Source organism: Chaetodon trifascialis, chromosome 18 (genome assembly GCF_039877785.1).
Source record: "Chaetodon trifascialis isolate fChaTrf1 chromosome 18, fChaTrf1.hap1, whole genome shotgun sequence".
Taxonomy (NCBI): Eukaryota; Metazoa; Chordata; class Actinopteri; order Chaetodontiformes; family Chaetodontidae; genus Chaetodon; species Chaetodon trifascialis.
This window is the reverse complement of record NC_092073.1, coordinates 7797057-7818626: the sequence shown is the minus strand read 5'-3', so window position 1 is coordinate 7818626 and position 21570 is coordinate 7797057. Positions and strand designations below refer to the sequence as shown.

Genomic DNA, 21570 nt, shown 5'->3' with positions numbered 1-21570 from the left:
TAGAGCTGACACTCTAGTGTACAGTTGCAGGTTGATTATCCTCTGTCTTGATAACAATGGACACATCTGAGAGAATGAGGTTGTGTCTCTTTATGCTATTCAACTTTCTGCCAGGTTCTGTTTGGGCCTAAAAAGTAGAAAGTGACCCAATAAGGACAACCCAAGATTATTCTTATATTTGTTTTTATTTTTGGTCTTTCTTAAGAATACAAAACAAGAACCAAAATCACAAAAATAACATTTACAAAACAGATTATTTAACTGAGGTGACTGAGGCAACATAGAAAAGCATGTTTAAAACAGTGATATTGGTGTGTTAGCCTGGAACCTTGAGGTAAAACAGCCAGCGATGTAAAAGGTCAGATATCTTTACAAACAGTTTTGATTAAGTGCCTTGCTTCAGTAGTGCTATTCACAAATGGAGTTTAACAACATCATGTTTTCCTAACATATCCACAGTTAGCAGTGATGTAATGATGTAGTGCTTCAGACCCACCTATGAACAAATTGAGTATTGTGAGATACAGGTCGAATATTCTAGGCATGTCGCACTATATGGCACCATTTTTAATGGTTTCTATTTTAATCCTCTTTGATACACACACACATACACTCACACACAGCACTGTTCCTACGCAGTCACTCTATTAACTCTTAAATGGGTGCAAATGATGTCCAACAACTTCCTCAACTTGCTCCCCTCCCAGAATACTTCCGGATAAAATAACTGAATAGTTTCAACACCCAAAAAATGTTTCAAGCGGTAAACAAACGCTGCTCCACACTTTCGGAAAAGCTAATTGCCTTTTCCTAAAAAGTTTGACGGGGCAGGAAAAATAAACACTTTAAGAGTGATTAAAGTGTCGGAATGGCCGTCAGTCAGAGGCAGAAACTCAAAAGTCCCGTCGCTTTCCTAAAACACAAAGATGGTAAGACGAAATGCATACACTGCATCACCGAGAGAAAGAATAAAAAAAAAAAAACTAGCATCAACTTACCAAAACACAAAGCAGTGAAGATAGTACAGTTTGTTCTGCACTTGTTTGTGCAGCTATGTTTTTGCATGAACAAACGCGTCTCGTCTTTTCTTCTTTCACATGTAAGACATGGTCACTGGTGATTCAGCATTGCAGATTATTACTTTTTTAGTTCCTTTGGATGTGTGCCTTTTGTTGATTTTGCATCTGTCACAGCAGGTAGATTGAGCTAGCATTACTTCATATATTGATATATACACATGCATTCAACATCATATGTATCCCCCGAATCAAAAACAAATGAAAAAAAAAGCTATTCCAAACTCCCTTTTCACCACTTAAGCTAGAAAAACCCGCATGACAGTCCACAAAAAAAGTTTGCATGGAGGCTTTGCTGTTTGATGTGAGATATGCAGCAGGCTGTAGAGGTGCTGGCGCTGGGGTGTGACATGGAATGCAGCCGTATTCCATTGAGAGGGGTCGTGGGGATGGGCCTATTCTTCGCCCCCTCCTATCCAAATGGGCCTCTTTCTATGTAGTTGGGTTTTAGATTCACATTATGCTGGAAGAAGAGTAACTGGTTGCAGACACTGACAGTGCAGGTCTTCACCAATCGCAAAAAACACTGGAGTAGAGTGTGAATGCATATCTACCATCTTCTGACCTGCAGAGAGAACAGCACGTAGAAACATAAACTTGAAATCTGCGTGTTCGTATAAAACACGTGTTAACGGCGTGTAAGAATCCTCAAACCATATCAGACTCGTATGCAGTCGACAAATACAAAGACGTCGTACTCACACTTCGCTCCCCTCACCACTGCGGGGGCACATAGCTGTAGCTGGGCGTGCCAGGGGGCCGATATGTGGGCATCGTGACTTGGTGGGGGGCAACAGGTGCTGGTGAGGGAGTTGTCAACAAAGTTCCTGGGAAGCAAAGTGGCCACAGAATGAACACTAAGTACGGTACAGTGTATGACATACTACACACTTTCAAAACAAAGGAAGGGGCTCAGCACTTTGTGTAACAGATGCTGTTAAAGTTTGATCGCAAACTATTGCGTTCTCTTCTTATTTATGTTTTACAGAGCGCCCAAACTTTTTTGGAATCTGGGTTTTAGCTGCTACTCTCCAAAGCCACTGCAAAATAAGCTGTACACTCTTTGCAGAGGTGCAACTTCTACAAATAAAGCAATAATGAAATAGAAACTGATGCTCACCAGCTGACATGGCCATAGTGGTGCCGGCTACCATCCCCATGGCAACACCGTTAGGGCGGGGAGGAGGAATGGGAGGAGCATACATGGCCGCAGGCATCCCATTTGGCTGGACCACTGTTGTGTGATGGATAACATGAGGCGGTGCAGCATACAGTGGCTGTGTGTAGTAAGTCCCTTGTTGCTGTGAGGGTATTAATGCCTGCATGACAGAGGAAGAGAACATGTTACAGCTCAAAACATGACCTCATCAATAAAGAAACTGCTGCGGTGTCAAAGTTTGAATTGTTGCTCTTTGATTCTCAGGCCGCTCTGGATAAACTTTAAGAGCCAAACCCTGCCATCCTTCAGCAGCTCTGTACTGACCTGTGCATATGGGCTCTGTTGGGGATAGGTGCTCCTGACCGGGTAAACAGCAGCAGGATAGGGGTTGGGTGAGGAGGAGTATGGTGGCACAGTCCCTGTGTTGGGAGAGCAGGACATTTTGAAAGGAGTGCCTGGAGCATAACCTAACAGGAAGAGGACACTTCAAGTTAGCGCTGCTGATTGTCAGATGCACAGTCATGATCAGTCAGTGGGTGTGGACTTCATTCTTACCACTCTGGAAGGCTGCGTTTGCCCCTGCGTAGACATTGGGAGTGTATGCTGGAGCAGCTGCAGCGTAGCCAACAGGAAATCCAGCTAGCATGACCAAAAATAGAACATAAAAATCAATATATTTCACTTTTCTTGATTTCAGGACTTTTTTTCTTGTAATTAGGACAAAATATTACATATCAGCACATACAATTACCTGGGTAGCCTATACCCTTAGTATTGGTAAAGGGGACCCCTGTTGACCCAGGGCTGTACACTGGATTCATTATGGCAGACTTCTCACAGGTGCTGCAGTGAAATAAGCATAGACCATGTGAATTTCAGGGCATTTTGAAACAAATGCAAAGATTGCACTTAGCACTGATTCATGAGCCAACTGACAGTTGTCCACAAAACAGAGTGTTTCAGGGGAATCTTATCATACAGAAATGGAATGGGGACGTTCCCCCGAGGCTGCTGGATGGATGATGGCTAATGCCAAAAGACCATATAAGGACACTGACTGACAGAAGACTCCCTAATATCTTTACATGGCATCATAACACTTCACACATCAGAAATGTTAATGTTGAAACTTGACATTTCAGCAATTAGACTGGTTAAAGGCAGCAAAAAATGCTATATTAGGGATATGAGATGATTATCTGGAGAAGGCAACAGCGAGGATATGAGATGACCTTGCTAAGTCACCGTCACAACAGACTCACTTTTGTTTCTTTACAGTGTATGACACATGTAAGTGCAGTCCACACACACACTCATAAACTGGGATTCCAGCGTTTTGTGGGAGTTGGCTCCGAGTTTTACATAATATGCATAATTTAACATGGTGCAGTCCTAGAAGCGTCAATGTGGACCTGAGTCTAAATTCACCTCTTCCACATCTTCATTGAGTATGAGCACTTCCATCCCATCAACACTGAACTGTTTTGTGTTCTTGCACTTAACTTTCACCTTGATGTATCATTCTGTTATGCAATGCATAGAAAAGCTTAAATCTAACCCTCATAATAGACACATGTATTTTGAAACATTTCATTAAACACACTCTAGTAGTGATTCATTTATATTTCAGATCAGATCCAACAGTTTCAGGCTTCACTGTCACAGGAGCCTCGACCTGGGCTCCATATGATACTCATTGAACGCTTGGGTCCAGCTCTGTCTCCGTGCTGCCCTCTAGCGGTGGCCCAAACACCATTACATCACTTTACAAGTCTGCTTATTCAAGGGAAATTGAAACAAGAGAATGAAGCGCACACCTTCAGTACTTCATTTCATATCGAGGTAAAGCTAAAGCAATGAAAACAGGACTTGATATAATATAATATCACCTCATCCAGGAAGGAGAACTACGAAGCCAAATTTATTTTTACAGATTGTGACTTCGTATTGAAACCGCAGGCCAGAACATCACCTAAAATCTTAAAAAAAAAAAAAAAAATCTAATTTCCAAATTGCAAACAGACCCAAAAAAGTGAAAATAATTCAGCTATGCTAAGGATTTAGTGATGCTTCTCGTTAGCTTCTCCCACCGACAGGCGCGAACAGCAATTTAATAACCTTTCTAATATTATTTTAACAAAGTGCTGTTCTGCAGTTTGCTTGTAAGCTTGTTTCCAGGAGGTCTCGATAATTGCGAGATGTTCAAGTATTTTTTTTAAAGGTGACGTTAGTCATGTTGCCTGCAAAAATAAAGATGGCAACCTTTTTTAAGTGGAAGAATTTTGAAAGGTGAACGTGAACGCAGCGGGGCATTGTTATCATTAGCTAGCATAGCTCACGAGAGCTGCACAACCTGCCGGCTAGCTGCGCGTGTTTGTCGTTGCAGGTTGGTGTCGATGGACAGACTGACCCGCTAATCACCTGTCTGACCGCGGAAAAGCACCGGACTGTCCCCGGACAGCAGCCAGATGGGGACAGCTTGTCAACAGGCCGCATAGCATCGGAGGCAGGCAGCCAGACAGCTGTGGTCTGCAGTGACGTCTGTCCCAACGCTACAGACAACATACAAATCATCTTTTCAAGGCAACAATGGACAAAAACTTACTGTTAATTGTTATGACCGACTGTTAGTCCCCCTCCTTTGGTGTTCTGGTGTAAAATGAAATTAAGCTAGCTGGTGTTTTGCTCCCAGATGCTTTTGCTGAACTCTTTTGGGCACCCCGCGTCACTTCCGTGTACTGTCACGTGGTCTGCAAACATAAAACATGACACTTTGGATTGTCGGGCAAACAAATTTCTCCAACACACTCCGCACAGCAGAAATCTTAACGGTGCATTTTCATTTGTGTGCCCGTTTTTCCACAAAATTTTAAGCTCTGTCACCTAAAAAATTCACTGAAGTAGCTGTCTCTAGTGGACCAATGTATCTTACATTTATCACCATTAAAAAAAACTAAAATTTACGGAGCAAATAATGCACCGTGATTGCACTTACCGTGGACAAGTGTTGACGCCCCGGTAATTAGAATGGTTAAAGGCAACACAAATATTGGATTGGGGATATGATATAATTATCTAGTGTGGACAACAGAGAGGATGTGAGCTGAACAAAACATGAAGAAAAACACACTGTTAGCCGTTTGAAGCATCAGTCGGTCAACTCCTCTGCTGTAAAACGAAATTAAGCTAGCTGGTGTTTTGCTCCCAGATGTTTGCTGAACTCTTTTGAGCACCTTGCGTCACTTCCGTGTGCTGTCACGTGGTCTGCAAATATAAAATGTGACAGTTTGTGAGGTAACAACATTTCTTTATAACACAGAAACCTTTGCGTTAGCGGACAAACTAATTTAATCTTGAATCCAATTAAAGGGACGTAACTGATACAGATAACTGTATTTGTTTAGTTAGGAAATAATCGCAGTTATTTCGTAAAATTAGTTCCCATATACAGTTTATTTATTTTTGATTATAAGTTATTGTTTTTGTTGTTTGGTTTTTAACAAACAGTCGCTACACTTTGCAACAATATAATGATTACTATCGTAACACTGCAACACCTAAAGCAATCCTTTGTGAGCTCATTATTATGTTGTGCGGCTGTGTGGTCCTTGCAGGCAATAAAACTTATTTGATTTTAGCAAAGGCTCCTCTTTATTTGACAACCTAGCAACACTGGATTTAGCAGATGTTGCTTCACATCTAATGCAACCAGCACTTCTGCAAATTAAATATCCACGCTTCTGTGACGGCAGGACAACACATATATTTGCTCTTCGAGGACCTTGACGCATCGCTTCCATTCAGCCATTGAACTGGGAAGCGTATGGGGTACATACTGTTGTGATTTTAGTGCGACCTACATGAGATTTTACAAGTAAAATGTTGATATTTAACTCATATTAGGAATCATTCTGCGGTGTAAGGTGAAACTATTCGCTCGGCTGGTGTCGTCGGTGAAGAGCAGGGGTATAATGTCTGGAGCGGCCGGTGGAGGAGGAGGCTCCTCCTGTCTGGGCGCAGCAGCGGCAGCCAGTTGCAGCTCCGCCGGCTCTCCCTACGCTGCTTCAGCCGGAGGAGGCGCAGGGGTGGCCGGGAGGTTACCAGCTCGGGTCCTGGAGCATATTTTCTCCTATCTGGAGCTCTACGACTTGATGCGTTGCGCGTTGGTCTGCTGGCACTGGAGCAACATACTGGCGGATGAAAACAGCGAGGTGTGGCGCAGCCTCTGCAGCCGGACTCTGAGCGATGAAGCCTTGCGGTCTGACATCCTGTGCAACCTGCCCACCTACAAGGGGAAAGTAGGTTCACAAATGCACCGCTGGTATCTCGGGTTGGCAGAGCTGTGATTAATGACAAACTCAGTGCTGCCTTTAATTCCGCAAACACCTTCACGGAACTTGTGGTTATGTGGTAAATTACGCACAGTCTTCCAGATGATTTTTTTTTAGCTACACTATTGTATTGCTGAAGTATGCCAGAAGAGCACAGGGATTCATATTCAGTCTTTAGAAACAAAAACAAAGACATGGACTAAATAGATTTGTATGTTTGCTGAAAACCCGCATTAAATCGGAAGATTCTTAAATGGGGTTTGGTTTAAGGTTGTTTTGAGTCACTGAAGTCCTGGAAATAAGATTCAGCGAGGTGCTGTGCTGCTGTCATAAGCCAACATTAAACCATGGACCCCTCTCTTAGCATAGGGCCCAGCAGTGAGGTTGCTGTTGTTGTTGCATTATTGCATAACCGTGTGCACCTTATGCGGGAAATAATCGACCTACTGAAAGCGAAACCTATTTTTAGAGCCGTCCCCGAATGGGGCTGTCTGCAGAAAAATGAGAACCACGAGTTTTTCTTCATTTCCATGGTACCCCGACAAAGTTCCTGCAGGAATCTTGGAGGGACTGGACCTCATTTCTCCACACAGATTGAATCTTTCACTGCAAGATTGATTCACTTATCTTAAAAAACTGACAGCAACCATAATCATTTACTCAGCAAACAAACTGTTAAAGACCTTATAGAAGCTTTGAGCTCCAAACCTCTGATTGGTGTAACATATTCTGTCCTGCATGGTGGAACAGTCAAAGTCAGTGACCATGTCTCACCATCTGCAAGCATCTCTAAAGACGGATGTGTTTCCTCAACTGCAGCACCAATTACAGCACCCAACACCTGTTAAAGGATGTTATAAACTATGCTATTTTGATATTTTACACCATTATTTGAAGAATTTTGGGGAGACCATTAAAGGTGATGATGTCTGTTTAATGTTTTAAATTCATTCTCTCTGTCTTTTTGTCGACAGCTCAAGGCCTTTCAACATGGTCTGAGTTCCCATGACTGCTCCCGCAATGTTTACGTGAAGAAGAACGGCTTCACCCTTCACCGCAACCCTATCGCCCAGAGCACGGACGGCGCGCGTGGCAAGATCGGCTTTTCGGAAGGGAGGCACGCCTGGGAGATCTGGTGGGAAGGCCCTCTCGGGACCGTGGCCGTGATAGGCATCGCCACGAAGCGGGCGTCCATGCAGTGCCAGGGCTACGTGGCCCTGCTGGGCAGTGATGACCAGAGCTGGGGCTGGAACCTGGTCGACAACAACCTGCTTCACAACGGAGAGGTCAATGGAAATTTTCCACAGTGTAACAATGCACCAAAATACCAGGTAGGAGCTGGAGCCACGTCTGTATGTTACTTTTATCATTTTCAGATTTTAAAATCATTAAAAGATAACGCGTGGAATGGATGTGTGTGTTTGTCCACAGATCGGGGAGAGAATACGAGTGATTCTAGACATGGATGACAAGACGTTAGCCTTTGAGAGGGGGTTTGAGTTTCTTGGAGTAGCGTTTCGTGGACTGCCCAAGGCCTGCCTGTACCCCGCTGTCTCTGCAGTATACGGCAACACTGAAGTCACCATGGTGTACCTGGGAAAACCTCTGGACGGCTAGAGGCGGAGCAAACTGTGCCACCATCAAAACTAACAGGTCTCCGATGGATGAGGGACTTTTTCTGTCAGCGGACTGACGACCCTGCTTGTTGCACCATTTCAAAAGGTTTCAAGAGCAGGTGGTCTTCAAAGCAGAATAACTCTAATCACACACACAAAGAGGACTGTTGGCATTTCTACCACAGCTCGGCACGAGGAGTCAGTTTCTGGACTGGACAAACTACAGGGAAAAGGAGTGCGTGGGCAGTGTCATAAACATGTTTCTGTATCAGCGTGGAAGCGTCCACTTTTACAGTTTAGGTGCTGGACTGTTTTATTTACAAGATAGGGGAACTTAATTTAATTTCATTCAGGCTAACCGTGCTGAACATTTACTTGAGATTTTATGCCTGCTTGAATAAGGCCAAAACTATCCTAAACAGTGGCAAATACTTTAAGATTTTAACAAGTGGTAAACAGTAGTTGTTATCAATAGCTATCTGTTGTATGAGTTCATGGAAACAGCTCAATGTGGATTAACACAGTTTAACTATAATTGATGACTGGATTATAATGGTTATATGCCAAAACAATGTGACCTGATGTTATATTTTGCTGTGGGCAGCAGACGACATGCGGACCAACTGTCATGCATGTGCATGGATATGGACATCTGCCATTTTAAAATACCTATCCAGTCATGGTGGAAACTATACCTGTATCATGTTAATGTGTGTCCTTTTTAATGTGCTACCGTAGTATTACACACTATTTATTTCTTGGTTTTATCTATGGTACTATAGATACTGTATGGTTATAAGGCCTGAAAATAAAGTCTACATGGTGCCACTCTTAGAATAAAGGTGGTCTGATGCTTGCGTTTGTGTGTGCACAGCACACCAGAGGCTGTCGTTTTCTCTGCTTATGCACAGCTATGCAGTTACACTACATACTCTATACAGCAGCCAGGTTTTTTTGAGGATGTGGCCACAAAGCTGCAGTGATTTGTGTGTCTAAATACAGCTCTGGATCAGATTGAACCCAGATGTAGATGCTGCACATTGTTGTTGTCCAGTGAAACCTCTAAAGTTGGTGATTTGTAATTTATCACATAAACAGAAGTATTAACTGTCCCTAAAGTTGAGAACTGGGCACACATCATGCAATATACAAGATTAACCATGCATTATACAGACTGTTATTGCTAATGTAGTATAAATTATGCAGTGACAAAGGCAGTTTATAGTATACACGACCCAGAGTGACCCATACATGACAAGCCTATGAGATCAAGGGTTTTCCGTCAGAACTAACATTGTGTATTCACAAGCCTCTGTGTGGATCAGCATTTAGCTGGAAAAGTATCTGTGCCTAGCAGTCAACTTTTCCCTGGATCAATAAATGTGTAGAAATGGAAAAATATTTCAGTTATGGCTTGAAGGCGGGTCAATAAAACCATTTGAGGCTGATGATGTTCCTATTTTAGAGACAGAATGTACATATGAAGTTGATCTAGCTTTCCACTCAAACAGCATATTGCTGGTAATGTCAGTGTACTCAAATACATACTTAATTTCAGCAAACATGGTGAACATTATAGCTGCTAATGTTAGCATGCTAAAATGCTAAACTAAGACAATGAGGTGAAAATTATACTTACTAATGTTAACATTGCCTCTGGTTGCATGTTAGCATGCTAACATTCTAAACTAAGACTGTGTACATGGTGAACATAATACCTACTAATGTTAGCATTGTCACTGGTTGCATGTTAGCGTGCTAACATGCTAAACTAAGACTGCACATTGTATCTGCTAAACATTAGCATGTTAGCATTGTCATTGCACCACTGTGCCTAAATACATCCTCACAGAGCTGCTAGCAAGGCTGTTGACTCTTTAGTCTTGTTATCCAGACTAAATAACAAGACCAAATTGAATATCAGTCAGCAACATGTAATAGTTTTGACAGAAGTCTGACAATCACCTTTTCAATTAGTGAGTTTTCAAGGCAACCTAAAAGGCCAGATGGTGGCTTCCTTTAGGGCTGCTGGAGTATCATAAACACTTTGTGTACAGTCACAGAAAAATGCATGACCCATGAAAGCAGATAAACAGACCAAAACAAAGTGCACCATTTGCACATCCTGCACCAACAAGAAATAAAAGGAAAAGACATCACAGTACTGGACTCACTGTTCTGCTGCAGTGTGATCTCAGCAGTGTGGGAGAGGATTACCACTTCAATGAATGATGGATGAAATATGTGCTGCCAGTGCTAAGAGCTTGGCTGCCTATTTGTCCCCTTTCTCTTTGAATTGCTCCTAATGCATTGCAGCACTCACTAGTTTCCCTCCATTCTGTCCTGTTCTGACCCTGAACGTCTATCTGGACGGTCTGTCTATCAATGTCAGTCTCTCCATCCTTGATCCTTTTAACTGCCTGTGAGCGAGACACTGTCCCTGCAGTGTCTGTCCATCAGCCTAGAGTGGCATCAAACCTGCAAGAGCTGCTGAATTTATAGAAATGATAAGTGTGACTCTTTCTCCTCACATCAGTACAATATAGCCATATATGCACATGACACAAGCAGGGCTACTAGTGTCTCCCAAAGCTGTTGCCTTTTCTAGCTTTGGAGAGACATTTTAAAAGCATCAAAAGCATCAAAATCTTAAATGCCTGGCATGTTATGTGTAAGTATTTTACAAACAATACATATCTATGTCAGCATCACATCAACACTGACATGTGGAGGTTAGCATCAGAGCCAATTACAGATTCCTATAGCTGGGTATTATCTAAAAATGTCTCACAATGGCAATGTTCAGACAAACTGCAGCAGCTCTCTATACTAGATAATGGTTCACCAGTGGTTATTGTATTTTTTCATCTGTAATTTTATGTTACACGACCACGTAGTAAGTGATGTTAGAGGAATTTTAATACCATCTCCTCAGATAACCCGGATCCTATTGGCTGGACCTGCTGGCCTTCTTTCATGGTTTCCTGGAGTTAAAACAAAGACTCGAATGCGTCATTCTCAAATGAATAGTAATTACTCCCACATGCAAACACAAAAACAGAGCCGATCTTCACATGACTATTTGTTTTTTTCACTTTTTGGGACAGTGTTTTCAGAATAAATCAGAAAAAAATCCCAAGAATTTCCAAGAATCCAAAAGACTGGATTGTTGATTTTTTAACCAAATCACCTCAAGATTTGCGCCTCAAAGAAATATGTAATAAATCCTGTTTCCACAAGAGGGCATCAATCCTTTTGTGCATGTTATGCAAATAGTCTTCTACCACAGACAGTGCTCCTCATGTGTAGCATAAATACTGAAGAGGATGGTGCATATAAAAAGCTTACTTTTTATATGCATTTGATCTGTTTTCATAAACCTCCAGTGGTGGCGTGAATTTTAGTACAGAAAACAGATGGAGAAGAAACCTTCAAAACCACTAAACCCAAGGTGGGAATCCAGACAATCCTCAATATTCTAGTTTTTATCTTATCTTTGTGACTGTAAGTCCTCATTGTTGTGGTGTTTTTACATTAAAGGGTGGGGCTGCCCACATTCACCCTCACCCATGGGACTTTACACCCCAATTGTTGCACCACCCCCTCAGCTCTCTAAAATAGAATGCAAATTTTTGAAAGAAGAAATAATGCTGCCCAGAATTCACATTTGTGCTGCATAAGACCAGAGCTGCTTTCCATTTGAATACAAGTTGCAGTTGTCTTACAGTATATGCTGAGCTACTGCTGGAAAACCACGTTGCTTCCGCTACAGGTGACCTCACTGTGGTAACGCTCAAGTATAAAGCACTGGATCTACTGTGAAGGTATTTTTGTTTTTAACGAGTTAGGAGCCAACCAAAGGTGTAGAGCTGACGGAATTGGGTAATTCAACTGCTTAATAAGTTTTTAATTTCCATCATTTATTCAGTGTTTCTCACCAAAAGTCCTCATGTGTGTCCTTAAGGCCGAACATGTTTGCTTTCCAATAAAACATTTGCATAGTTGAAAAAAAAACAAACAAACTACATTTATGACATTAGTGTTTACATGCCAGCAGTCATCTTCTTCCCTGCATTGGCAGGAGATTTGCAGCTTTTCTTGGCACATTACCACCACCTGTCAATCAGTGGAGTACTGTGAAACTACTTCCAGGACTGTATATCATGTCACCCACACACGTGTGTGTTGAGGAAATGTTGAATAGTGTGATATTAGTGTCCTTCCTTAACAATACCTGAACACCCTGTGCTCATGAATAGACTTTTGGTTGTCTATATAGACCCTGTTCACAAGCCTTTTTTCCTCCTTTGGTTTAATCATCGTCATGCTACTCACTCAGTTGACATGAGGGTGGAACGTTCCTGTATCTGCCCCTGACTGTCTGCACACACTATTTCTAACAGATAAGTGAGAGCTGATTAATTGCAACAAGAATTTAAGTTGATTTATTTCCACTATGGTGTTAATAAGAAAATAGTTGTCAACAATTTAATAACAATAGCCTCACTTTGAAGACATCAGACCTCAAGAGATACAGCCAGACAATGTGATTCATAATTCTGAATAATTCAAATTACTCTTGCTATGTTTAGTCAGACATCAGCCGCATGTTGTATAGTAACGGATGCTCAGTGAAACCCTTAGACTGTATTTGTTTGTGTGGGTTAATCAAGTCACACCATCAAAAGCCGACTACAACAAAATATTAAAGGCAAAAGACGAGTGTTACATTTCCCCATAATCCTAATTTTAATTACTCACATAATTGCACGCTGAATGATAATTTACAGGCTCAGAATTATCACTTCTCCAATCAGAAAATTTGCGAAATTGTTGAGGGAAATGATAAATAGTGAGATATTAAAACAGACAAAGAGAGGTCTGTCGATTCATCAAAGTACAAGGTTTATTAAGACGCTTGAAGGGAGAACATGGAGGTCTGTGTCTCAGCTGCCTCTGCAGAGTGCAGAGAGGATGTTGGGTGAAGATAAGAGCAAGGTGTCACAGAAGATACAAAAGTGTGGTTTTAAGCATGAATAATACAATTTAAACTTCTTTTCACAATGTGAATCCTTGACCGCATGCACGAGAGCAAACAAAACAAGGACCCCCGCATAAAAACTCTGCTCCATAGCACTACTAGTGGGGAAAAAGTCCTCAGGGAACCTATAATGGACCAGTGTGTGAGATTTATGTTGGCAGAATCTGACAGAAATTGAATATAAATGTGTTTTCATTAGAATAACCTAAAAATTAGAATTGCTGTGTTTTAGTTAGCTTTGAGTGAGCTCTTTATGTCAACAGAGGAAGCAGATCCTCTTCCTCGGAGAACGCCATGTTGCACCACTACAGTATGTTTCTATAGTAGCCCAGAAGAGACAAATCAAACACTGACTCCAAAGGTGGCTGAGGCCAAGCATCAACCTGCAGGGCTGAAAAATGCAGCCTAAGTGCTAAAAACTGCAGTTCTTCGAATGTCCACTTGAGGCTGGCTCCAAAAGTGAGTCAATACCCATAACCCCCATATTAAAATGCCTAAATTTACAGCAGAAATAAACACATTCACAGCCTGGTTTCTGTCGCTAGTTTCCCCATTCATGACAACTGTGTGGGGGTGAATTTGTATATAATTTGCTCATTTAAGGCTTCAAGTTATGCAGAATTATGGGCATGGCTGTTAGCTAGTTGTTAGGTTTCAACAACCAGCCTTCCTTCTGCTCCACAGTGCCATTTTTGTCGGGAGTTTGGTGGAGTCAGGTGTCAGAACCACTGTATCTGAGCTTCACAATATTAGTATGCAGATTTTCCAGTGGGCCCACAGGGAACCTTATGTTTGCAATAGTCTTTCCCACATCTACTCAGTTTCAGACTAAGATTTGTTGGATATGAACATACAAAGAGTCCAGAGCGTGACGGTGAAACAAGGCCAGTTCAGTTGGATGGATTAGAAAATCCTGTTCCTGCCAAACTTACAACAGAGTCTGAAATGAGGGCTGGAGATGTCCCGTGTAAAAACAGGAAGGAATCAGTAACAAATCAACTCTTCAAGGACAGCACCATCACTTCCTGATTCCTGACTTTCTAATTCCCCATTCTTGCATCCATGGGTGACTACAAAGGAGAAACAAGTGAACAACTTGAGTCTGACAAAAGACTAAAGAGAGCTGATGCATTTCGCAGTAAGAAAGAGAAGAAACACAAACGGTATTTAAGGACGGTGCCCTGTTACTTTCAGCAGCCATGTTGTAAACTTATTAGTATTGAAAGTACAACATGAGAGGACTCTTCCATTACCCAGAGCATGTTGCAGTGATATGGTTCACGTGTTTTCCGTCAATCATCTTCCTGACTCCCTGACTTATGTGATGTGTTCTCTGGCCCACAAGCATTATGACCCTTCAATACACTACTTCATATTCACAGACTTGATCGTCTCTGTATGTGGATACACGCGTCCTGTAAAGCGACAGGCCTAAGATCAGGCAGGAAGGGTGTGTGTGTTGAGTGGTTTCCTCTCTAGTAGGTTGGCTGATCAGAACGAGCTGAGGGTGTGAAGGGTGTGTTCTCATAGGGTTTTTGTGGTGGCACTTGTACTACCAACCTTAGTTGCCTGTACAACAACATTACTGTCGAGATGTTGTGAGGAGAGAGAAAGAAAAAAAGCTTTTGCTGTGCTGGTTGAGAGCTGTTGAGCCTGCACTCGCCTTCCTGTGGCCCCAGGCTTGAGAACCTCTTTCTGATTGCAGCTTGTCCATGTGACTTGGTTTCCGTTGCCTGCCTGCTTCCGTGAATAGTAAAAAGAGGCATCAGTGCTTCAGTCAGAGCAGAGGAAGGCAGCCGAACTTCACACATGAGAACACACTCTGCATCAGCAAGCCAACCAGCGATATGGTCAGGGGATCAACCGTCAGTGGCTTGGGAACTCCACACCTAACCACCAGCGTGAGTAAATGCACCGTGCACTGGTCTCATGCTGCAGTATGCGGTGAAACTCGGACTACTAAAAGACGCAAGGTGCATGCTTTGTCGAAAATAAGAAAGCTGAGTTCAAACATATTTTGTCTTTGTTGAGCTTATTGATCACAGTGCTGTACAGAATGTCTTACAGAAAAGTCGATGTAAAATAACAGTTTTCAGAATATGTTTAAAGCAGTTGCACAGCATTTTCTTGCATGTGAATCTAGTCCATCTAGAATCAGCTTTACAAAAAAAGGAACAAATGCTGCACAATAAATTATTAGTAATGTTACCGATTTGCTTGCGCCTTGAATTACAGATTGCCCACTATCAAGTTTGAAAAAGCAATTGGCACAGTGCCATTTCAATTTCATCCTGCTCACATGTTCACATTTCTCACCCTTATGTAAACATATCACATACTTTGCCGTCATTCTGACGAGTGGAACCATACGCTGTACATTTGGGCAATTCTTATGCAATGTTTATATTCTGTCATTACCGCACACTGGGTGGTTTTCTCCCAAACTGGCTGCATCATGTTCAGTAACAGTCAGAGAAGAGAAAGTAGTCTAGAGGCTTTTCTCCTGTGGCCACCTCTCCCCCAGAGCACACATTATGGCCTTATTCTTACCCCAGACCACTCTGGGACGCAACATAAAATGTATTATATGATATAATACCAATACACTACTCAGTGTATATAATTAATATCAATCCCCAAAACAACATGTTTCCAAAGGCCACTGAAATAGATCGATGAAAACTATGTGTGAGCCAAAAAGGAACACATTCAGTAGATATGCGTCACTCAGCGGTTTGCATTGAAATTACGGAAAATTTTTACCAAAACGTCCAGCTGCTTTTCTCCAAAGAGAATCTATAGAGAGGATATTCACTTGTTTACATTAGGCTAAGGCATGAACCAAAATATACAACATTTATCATTTTAATTATCTCCAACTTTACTGTAAGTGTTTTTATTGCTTAGGGTCAATCAGAACAGAGAATCATTGGCAGATGACACAAATAATGTGAGGACGACGTGAACTAGACCGTGTGTAAAGTCATATTCATAAGTGATATTTAAGGTTAGGATGCATCAGGTAAAATAATGAATAATGAGATGAAAAGTTAAATGAAAAGGCTTTTCCGCACTGAACCAAGGCAGTCAGAGTTGACTGTTAAACTAAATCCACCTCTCTGACGTCCACACTGCTTCAGCTCTTTCATGTCAAGCTGCTGTCTCCTTCTTCAGTTGAAATTGAATTCATTTATGGTGGAGAAACTGATTGCCGCAGTATTTCAGGCAAAGAGCACACATTTACATTTTAAGACGTGTCAATTGAGGCCAAACCTTCATGATACCGGTCTGACCATCACATGATAACGGTGGTTTTGATCTGCAGAAGAGCAAAGCTAACGCAGGTATTCATGGCTCATCTATCGTCACCACCCTCCCTCTCTCCCTCTGTCACTTTGTCAACAGTGAGGATGTTAAAATGCCAGTCCACGGGCTCACTCCCATCCTGCTTTGCTTGTTGCCCATGTGGAGAATACTGACACCAGTCTCAAGTCATCCACAGCACAGCCGATGCCAGCTGGTGAGATGTCTCTCTTTTACTAAATAAAAAGCACATCTTGACATGAAGTGGTTTCAGGAATATAGGCTGACATGTGCAGTATGTCTGATGTTAAAGGCACAACAATGTGTGCATTTTAATGAATGCTTGGTTTGAGTAAACATTGTACTTATAGTGTTAATCCAGTTTAGAAGAAGAAAAATGCCTCGTGATGATAGACAAACTCATATATATATATGTGTGTGTGTGTGTGTGTGTATAATATAATTGTATAATAGTATAATATATGGATATCTAATTGTATAATAGATGGATATATATATTATACAATTATACATCTATTATGTAATCCATCAAAGTTTCTAATCCACTGTATTAAATGTCAGAATTATTAATCATTTTCAACTTAAAATGATCTATGTTGTAGTAAGCCATACTGTGTATATACTGCAGGGTTTGCATCACTCATTTATCATGAAGACTCAAATCATCCAGACCAAATTAATTTAATAATGGATTATTGTAGCATAAGCGCCCTTTACTAATGACTCGCTCACTTTAAAGAGCCATGATATTTGCATTTGTGATAGTTAATAAGTTATAGTTTGGTCTGGAGGCTCTTTTTCCAGAAGGTAACTGGTTGTAAGTGGGCAACGGTCTTCCTCCATGTTGTGAGCTAAAAAGACAAAGCCAAATAAGAATTTTCACAACCCAACAGTCCCAACAGTTTTCTCATTAATGATTTATTCCCGATATATTAAGCAGTAATTAGTCCTTAACTAAACACTAATAAAGACAGCTTTTACAACTTCCAAACCCCTGCCCTCTCCATTCAGTTCAGTTGACTGATTTTTCAGTGTAATAAGATGACAGTTCTGTCTGATATCAGGCAAGTGAAGTCTTACACAATCAACTAAGAAAAAGATGGGAAATCTCTGCTGTAGATTTAAGAAATCAAATATAATAAATAATATGAAAAATAATATGAAAAACTCCTCAGAGATGAAGCAGCAAAAGCTAATTCTTCAGTTTCTGATACGATCTCAGTGCAGCTGCCGGGCTGCTGCTCCGTGAGGCAGGACTTAGGTACAGCAGTGCTTTGAGCACACGCTAACATCACCATGTTAAAATGCTCGCAGTGACAATGCCAACATGCTGATGTTTAGCAGGTAATATTTACAAGGTTCACCATCTTAGTTTAGCCTTCAATAGCACTAACGTTTGTAATTAGTACAGAAAACTGGGACAACTGAGGTGGATGGGCAGTGTCGCTGCCAAGGGGAGCACAAAGGTTAGCAGGGGGTCACTACATTACTGGCAAGTGGTAACATAGTCATCCACAGTGAGAGCAAAACCATTCAGTGGTCTCTGCAGCCCCATAAAATCAGGCATTACGAAAACCATCTATTGATAAGAAAGTGTGATGCCGAGAGAGAGAGTACGAGAAAGAAGTAGCTGAGAATATGGAAGTGTCGACCTGTGAGAAAAGCTGTCTTTGATCACAAGGCCTGATGTTACTCTTCAGCTCTGTGGTTTACCAGTGAAGTGTATAAACTACACTGCAGGCTGGAGTCTGTCAACAGTGACAAACAGATCTGTGATTAGGCTTCGCTCGCCTCCTCTATGAACCGTCTGTATCCTCTGTGCTGCATTATTCTAAACTATGATGAACTGGTTGTGGGTCATGTCTCGCCCGTATGTTCAAGTTGGCTGTCTGCTGTAGTGTCGCTGACGTAAATTTTAAGGTATGTGCTCTCCTTTTCTTTGCAGATACAGAGAACGGCTCTCTGCAGCTATGGCAAGCTCACCTCTGTGCCTGCAGGACTGCCCGACAACATAGAGGAGCTTCAGCTCAACTACAATCATATTGAAACACTACAGGACAACTCTCTCAGTTACCCCTCATTGAGCATCCTGAGCTTAGCTTGTAACAGTTTGGAGAAATTAGAATCGAACACTTTTCAAGACTCAAAATGGTTAGAAAACCTCAATTTAGCAAATAACAATCTTTATATTGGCTACCAACAAACAAGTCACGCATTAAAGACTCTATCCAGACTTAGAGTTCTGGATCTCTCTGAGAATAAACTTGATGAAGAAATGGCCACCACTCTTCTTCAAAATCTGACATCCCTGGAGTATCTCAACCTTTCTGGAAACCTCTTGCAGAGACTGGATGAGATCTCATTCAGGGATCTTCACCAACTCAAAGAACTCGACCTGCAGAGAAACATCATATTTGAGATCGACAATGCCTTCAACAGCAGTCCCAAGCTCCAGCGGCTCAACTTGGCCTTCAACTATCTGCCTTGCCTGACAGACTTCCACATGACCCAGCTGGTGGTCCTCAACGCCAGCCACAACTTCATCGAGTGGTTCATCTCCAGGCCAGACCTTAACGACACTTTCCAGCTGGAGACACTTGATCTATCGGACAACAAACTGCTCTTTTTCCCTTTCTTGCCCGAACAGAGCCACTTAAAGAATCTTTACCTATCACATAACAGCGTTAGGTTTTTAGAACACTTGGCAGGCAACGCCACCTTCCCGAAGTCAGCAACAACTGTTGAGTTCTACAACATGAACAAGCGCGTGAGCAATGTGACGGCTAAGCTGTGGGACGAGAGCCTTCACGGTGACATATCCTCGGTAGAGATTTTAGATCTAAGAGCAAACCAGGTGGATTACTTCCCTGAAGGGTTCCTCCAGAAAATGTCTGCCCTGTCCAGACTTTATATGTGCACCAACTGTCTGGAAACATTAAATCTAACATCAGAACAGCTCTCTGGCAGCTTGTACGAGCTGGACGTTAGCAACAACAGGTTGAACCAGATTGTAGCAGACATGGGTGCAATGGCTGCTCTTGGAAATCTGACGTACCTTAACCTGAGCTTGAATGATCTTGACCAGTTACCCTCAGGTTTATTTTCCTCATTGCCAAGCCTCAGGTCAGTGGATCTAAGTTACAACAACATCGACATTTGCCCTCCTGAGGAAGCTGAGACCAGCACAGATGGTAACTCAGCTTGCGTGGATTGGAAAAACATTGAATCCCTGAGGCAGCTTTACCTTAAAGGATGCAACCTCGAAAAAATTCCATCATTTGCATTCGCTGGGTTGTCTCTAACGCACCTGGAACTGTCCGACAACCCTGGACTCATTGTCGAAGAATCGTTTGAAAGCCTCAGCAGCACGTTGCAAAATCTAGGCTTAGGAAACACTCAAATACAAGACTTTGACTTCTCCCATTTCCAAAGTCTGAAGTCTTTAAATATTTCTGGCAACTCTCTTGGCCATCTTCCCCCTTCACTTCTGAATCTTGACCTGAAAGTGCTAGATTTGAGGGACAACCGACTGTCCACCATTCCTCCAGGTCAGGCTAACGTGTTAGCTCCGAAATTGCACACGGTTTTCCTCACAGGAAATCCATTCAACTGCTGCCAAACAGAGTGGTTCAGGACATTTGAAACAACAGAGACAATCAATGTGGTCGGACAATCAGACATTGAATGTGAGGATCTCTACCAAACGACACGCAGACTGGAGAACTTTCAGTCATTTTTGTGTTGGGAGGAAGGCAGGGAATCTATATTATGGTACATTATGCTTTTTTTGTCCATCTCCCTTCCTTTTGTGGGAATTTTAATTGTTGCTTTCATCACTTTCAAGCCCAAAATGCTACAAAAATCAATCAAAAAGAAATGTTTGAAGCCTACATCATACTGATACTTTATAAACCCTAAGCAAAAATGTATTTTGTACAGTACATTATATAGAAATGTAACTGATTGTATGTTGGAAATAAATTCATTATAAAATTGTCGACAGTAATGATGGTGTGTATGTACATAATGAACAACAACAACAAGCATCTAAACAACAGGATTTTCACTTTCCACATTGCTGTTAAAGTGTGGTTCAAAACCACACCCTAATCCCTGATGTACCCTGATGTAAAAATGTGGCTGCGTTCTTGTGGCACTTGGTGTGTGTGTGCTCGTGTGTGTGAGCGTATGTGTGTGTGTGTGTGTGTGTGTGTGTGTGTGTGTGTGTGTGTGTGTGTGTGTGTGTGTGTGTGTGTGTGTGTGTGTGTGTGTGTGTGTGTGTGTGTGTGAACATATGCAGAAGTAGTGTGATGCAAGCTGTTGCTATAAGCAGCAGAGGAAACATGAAATTTCCTGTTTTGCTGCAACTGTGCAGCAACTGCCCAGTTCTGTATCTCAGAGAGGAGGGGTTTGAGGTTTCCTTCCCATCAGTGAGACACAGATGCGACGTTGACATGAAATTCCAGTGTTATGCTCACGAGGAGTTGGTTTGGACCCATATATTGACAGATGCTAATCCATTCTGTTGTGCAGTGAGCAGCAATGTAGCGACAGGCTGCTGAATTTGAGCACATTTGTACAGATATCATCAGCAACATTACATTACCAAATAAAGGACAGCATCCGCATTGCATGGGACGAGGGGGAGTGATGAGACATTTCTCTACCTTTATGTGTATGAGCTTCGTTGCGCAGGAGTGGGAAAGCTGGTAGATCAGCGCGTAGCTGTGCACAGAAACGGAGGCCTAACCAGAAAGTAACCAAAATACCACTGTGGTGATGCTCAGGGTCATGGTGGTTGGAGCAGAGAGAGAGCGACACCTTGTCAAAGCCTCTAAACACCATCATTTTTACATGTCTTTTACAGCATAAAGTCATCAGTCAGACAGAGTTAAACTTTTTATTTATTTTTTTTTGTTTATCTGCAGGGCAGGGAGGATTTCTGCTAAGCATGCAAAGTGGTCAAAAATGGTGTGATTAAGAAGCAGCTGACTAGAGACAGAGAAGCTGCTTGTGATTCAAG

The 21570-nt window shown here is 42.0% G+C and overlaps 3 protein-coding genes across 3 annotated transcripts; 2 read left to right on the top strand and 1 right to left on the bottom strand.

The window, feature by feature from the left end:
* Positions 1–166: 166 nt before the first annotated feature.
* On the bottom strand, positions 167–5486 carry fam168b (family with sequence similarity 168 member B). The gene is made up of 8 exons (XM_070985862.1): positions 5231–5486; positions 4841–4985; positions 2987–3078; positions 2791–2874; positions 2560–2702; positions 2197–2395; positions 1779–1903; positions 167–1641 (listed from the first exon to the last, which is right to left on the bottom strand). Exons 3-7 carry the CDS (start codon positions 3054–3056, stop codon positions 1791–1793), a joined length of 609 nt encoding a protein of 202 aa, XP_070841963.1. The 5' UTR covers positions 3057–3078; positions 4841–4985; positions 5231–5486; the 3' UTR covers positions 167–1641; positions 1779–1790.
* Positions 5487–5807: 321 nt separating this feature from the next.
* On the top strand, positions 5808–9062 carry fbxo45 (F-box protein 45). Its single transcript, XM_070985861.1, has 3 exons — positions 5808–6533; positions 7541–7897; positions 7998–9062. Exons 1-3 carry the CDS (start codon positions 6207–6209, stop codon positions 8181–8183), a joined length of 870 nt encoding a protein of 289 aa, XP_070841962.1. The 5' UTR covers positions 5808–6206; the 3' UTR covers positions 8184–9062.
* A 5799-nt stretch (positions 9063–14861) lies between these two features.
* On the top strand, positions 14862–20540 carry nrros (negative regulator of reactive oxygen species). The gene is made up of 3 exons (XM_070986112.1): positions 14862–15124; positions 16629–16743; positions 18493–20540. The coding sequence occupies exons 2-3, from the start codon at positions 16642–16644 to the stop codon at positions 20446–20448; spliced, it is 2058 nt and encodes a 685-aa protein (XP_070842213.1). The 5' UTR covers positions 14862–15124; positions 16629–16641; the 3' UTR covers positions 20449–20540.
* Positions 20541–21570: the final 1030 nt, after the last annotated feature.

Excerpts from the sequence above, each read along its gene's own strand:
- fam168b (XM_070985862.1), bottom strand. The coding sequence starts at position 3,056 with ATGAATCCAGTGTACAGCCCTGGGTCAACAGGGGTCCCCTTTACCAAT. Across the intron at positions 2,875-2,986 it reads TAAGGGTATAGGCTACCCAG|CTGGATTTCCTGTTGGCTAC; the intron begins GTAATTGTATGT and ends TGGTCATGCTAG. Across the intron at positions 2,396-2,559 it reads AACAGAGCCCATATGCACAG|GCATTAATACCCTCACAGCA; the intron begins GTCAGTACAGAG and ends TCTGTCATGCAG.
- fbxo45 (XM_070985861.1), top strand. The coding sequence starts at position 6,207 with ATGTCTGGAGCGGCCGGTGGAGGAGGAGGCTCCTCCTGTCTGGGCGCA. Across the intron at positions 6,534-7,540 it reads TGCCCACCTACAAGGGGAAA|CTCAAGGCCTTTCAACATGG; the intron begins GTAGGTTCACAA and ends TTTTGTCGACAG. Across the intron at positions 7,898-7,997 it reads ACAATGCACCAAAATACCAG|ATCGGGGAGAGAATACGAGT; the intron begins GTAGGAGCTGGA and ends GTTTGTCCACAG.
- nrros (XM_070986112.1), top strand. The coding sequence starts at position 16,642 with ATGCCAGTCCACGGGCTCACTCCCATCCTGCTTTGCTTGTTGCCCATG. Across the intron at positions 16,744-18,492 it reads AGCACAGCCGATGCCAGCTG|ATACAGAGAACGGCTCTCTG; the intron begins GTGAGATGTCTC and ends TTTTCTTTGCAG.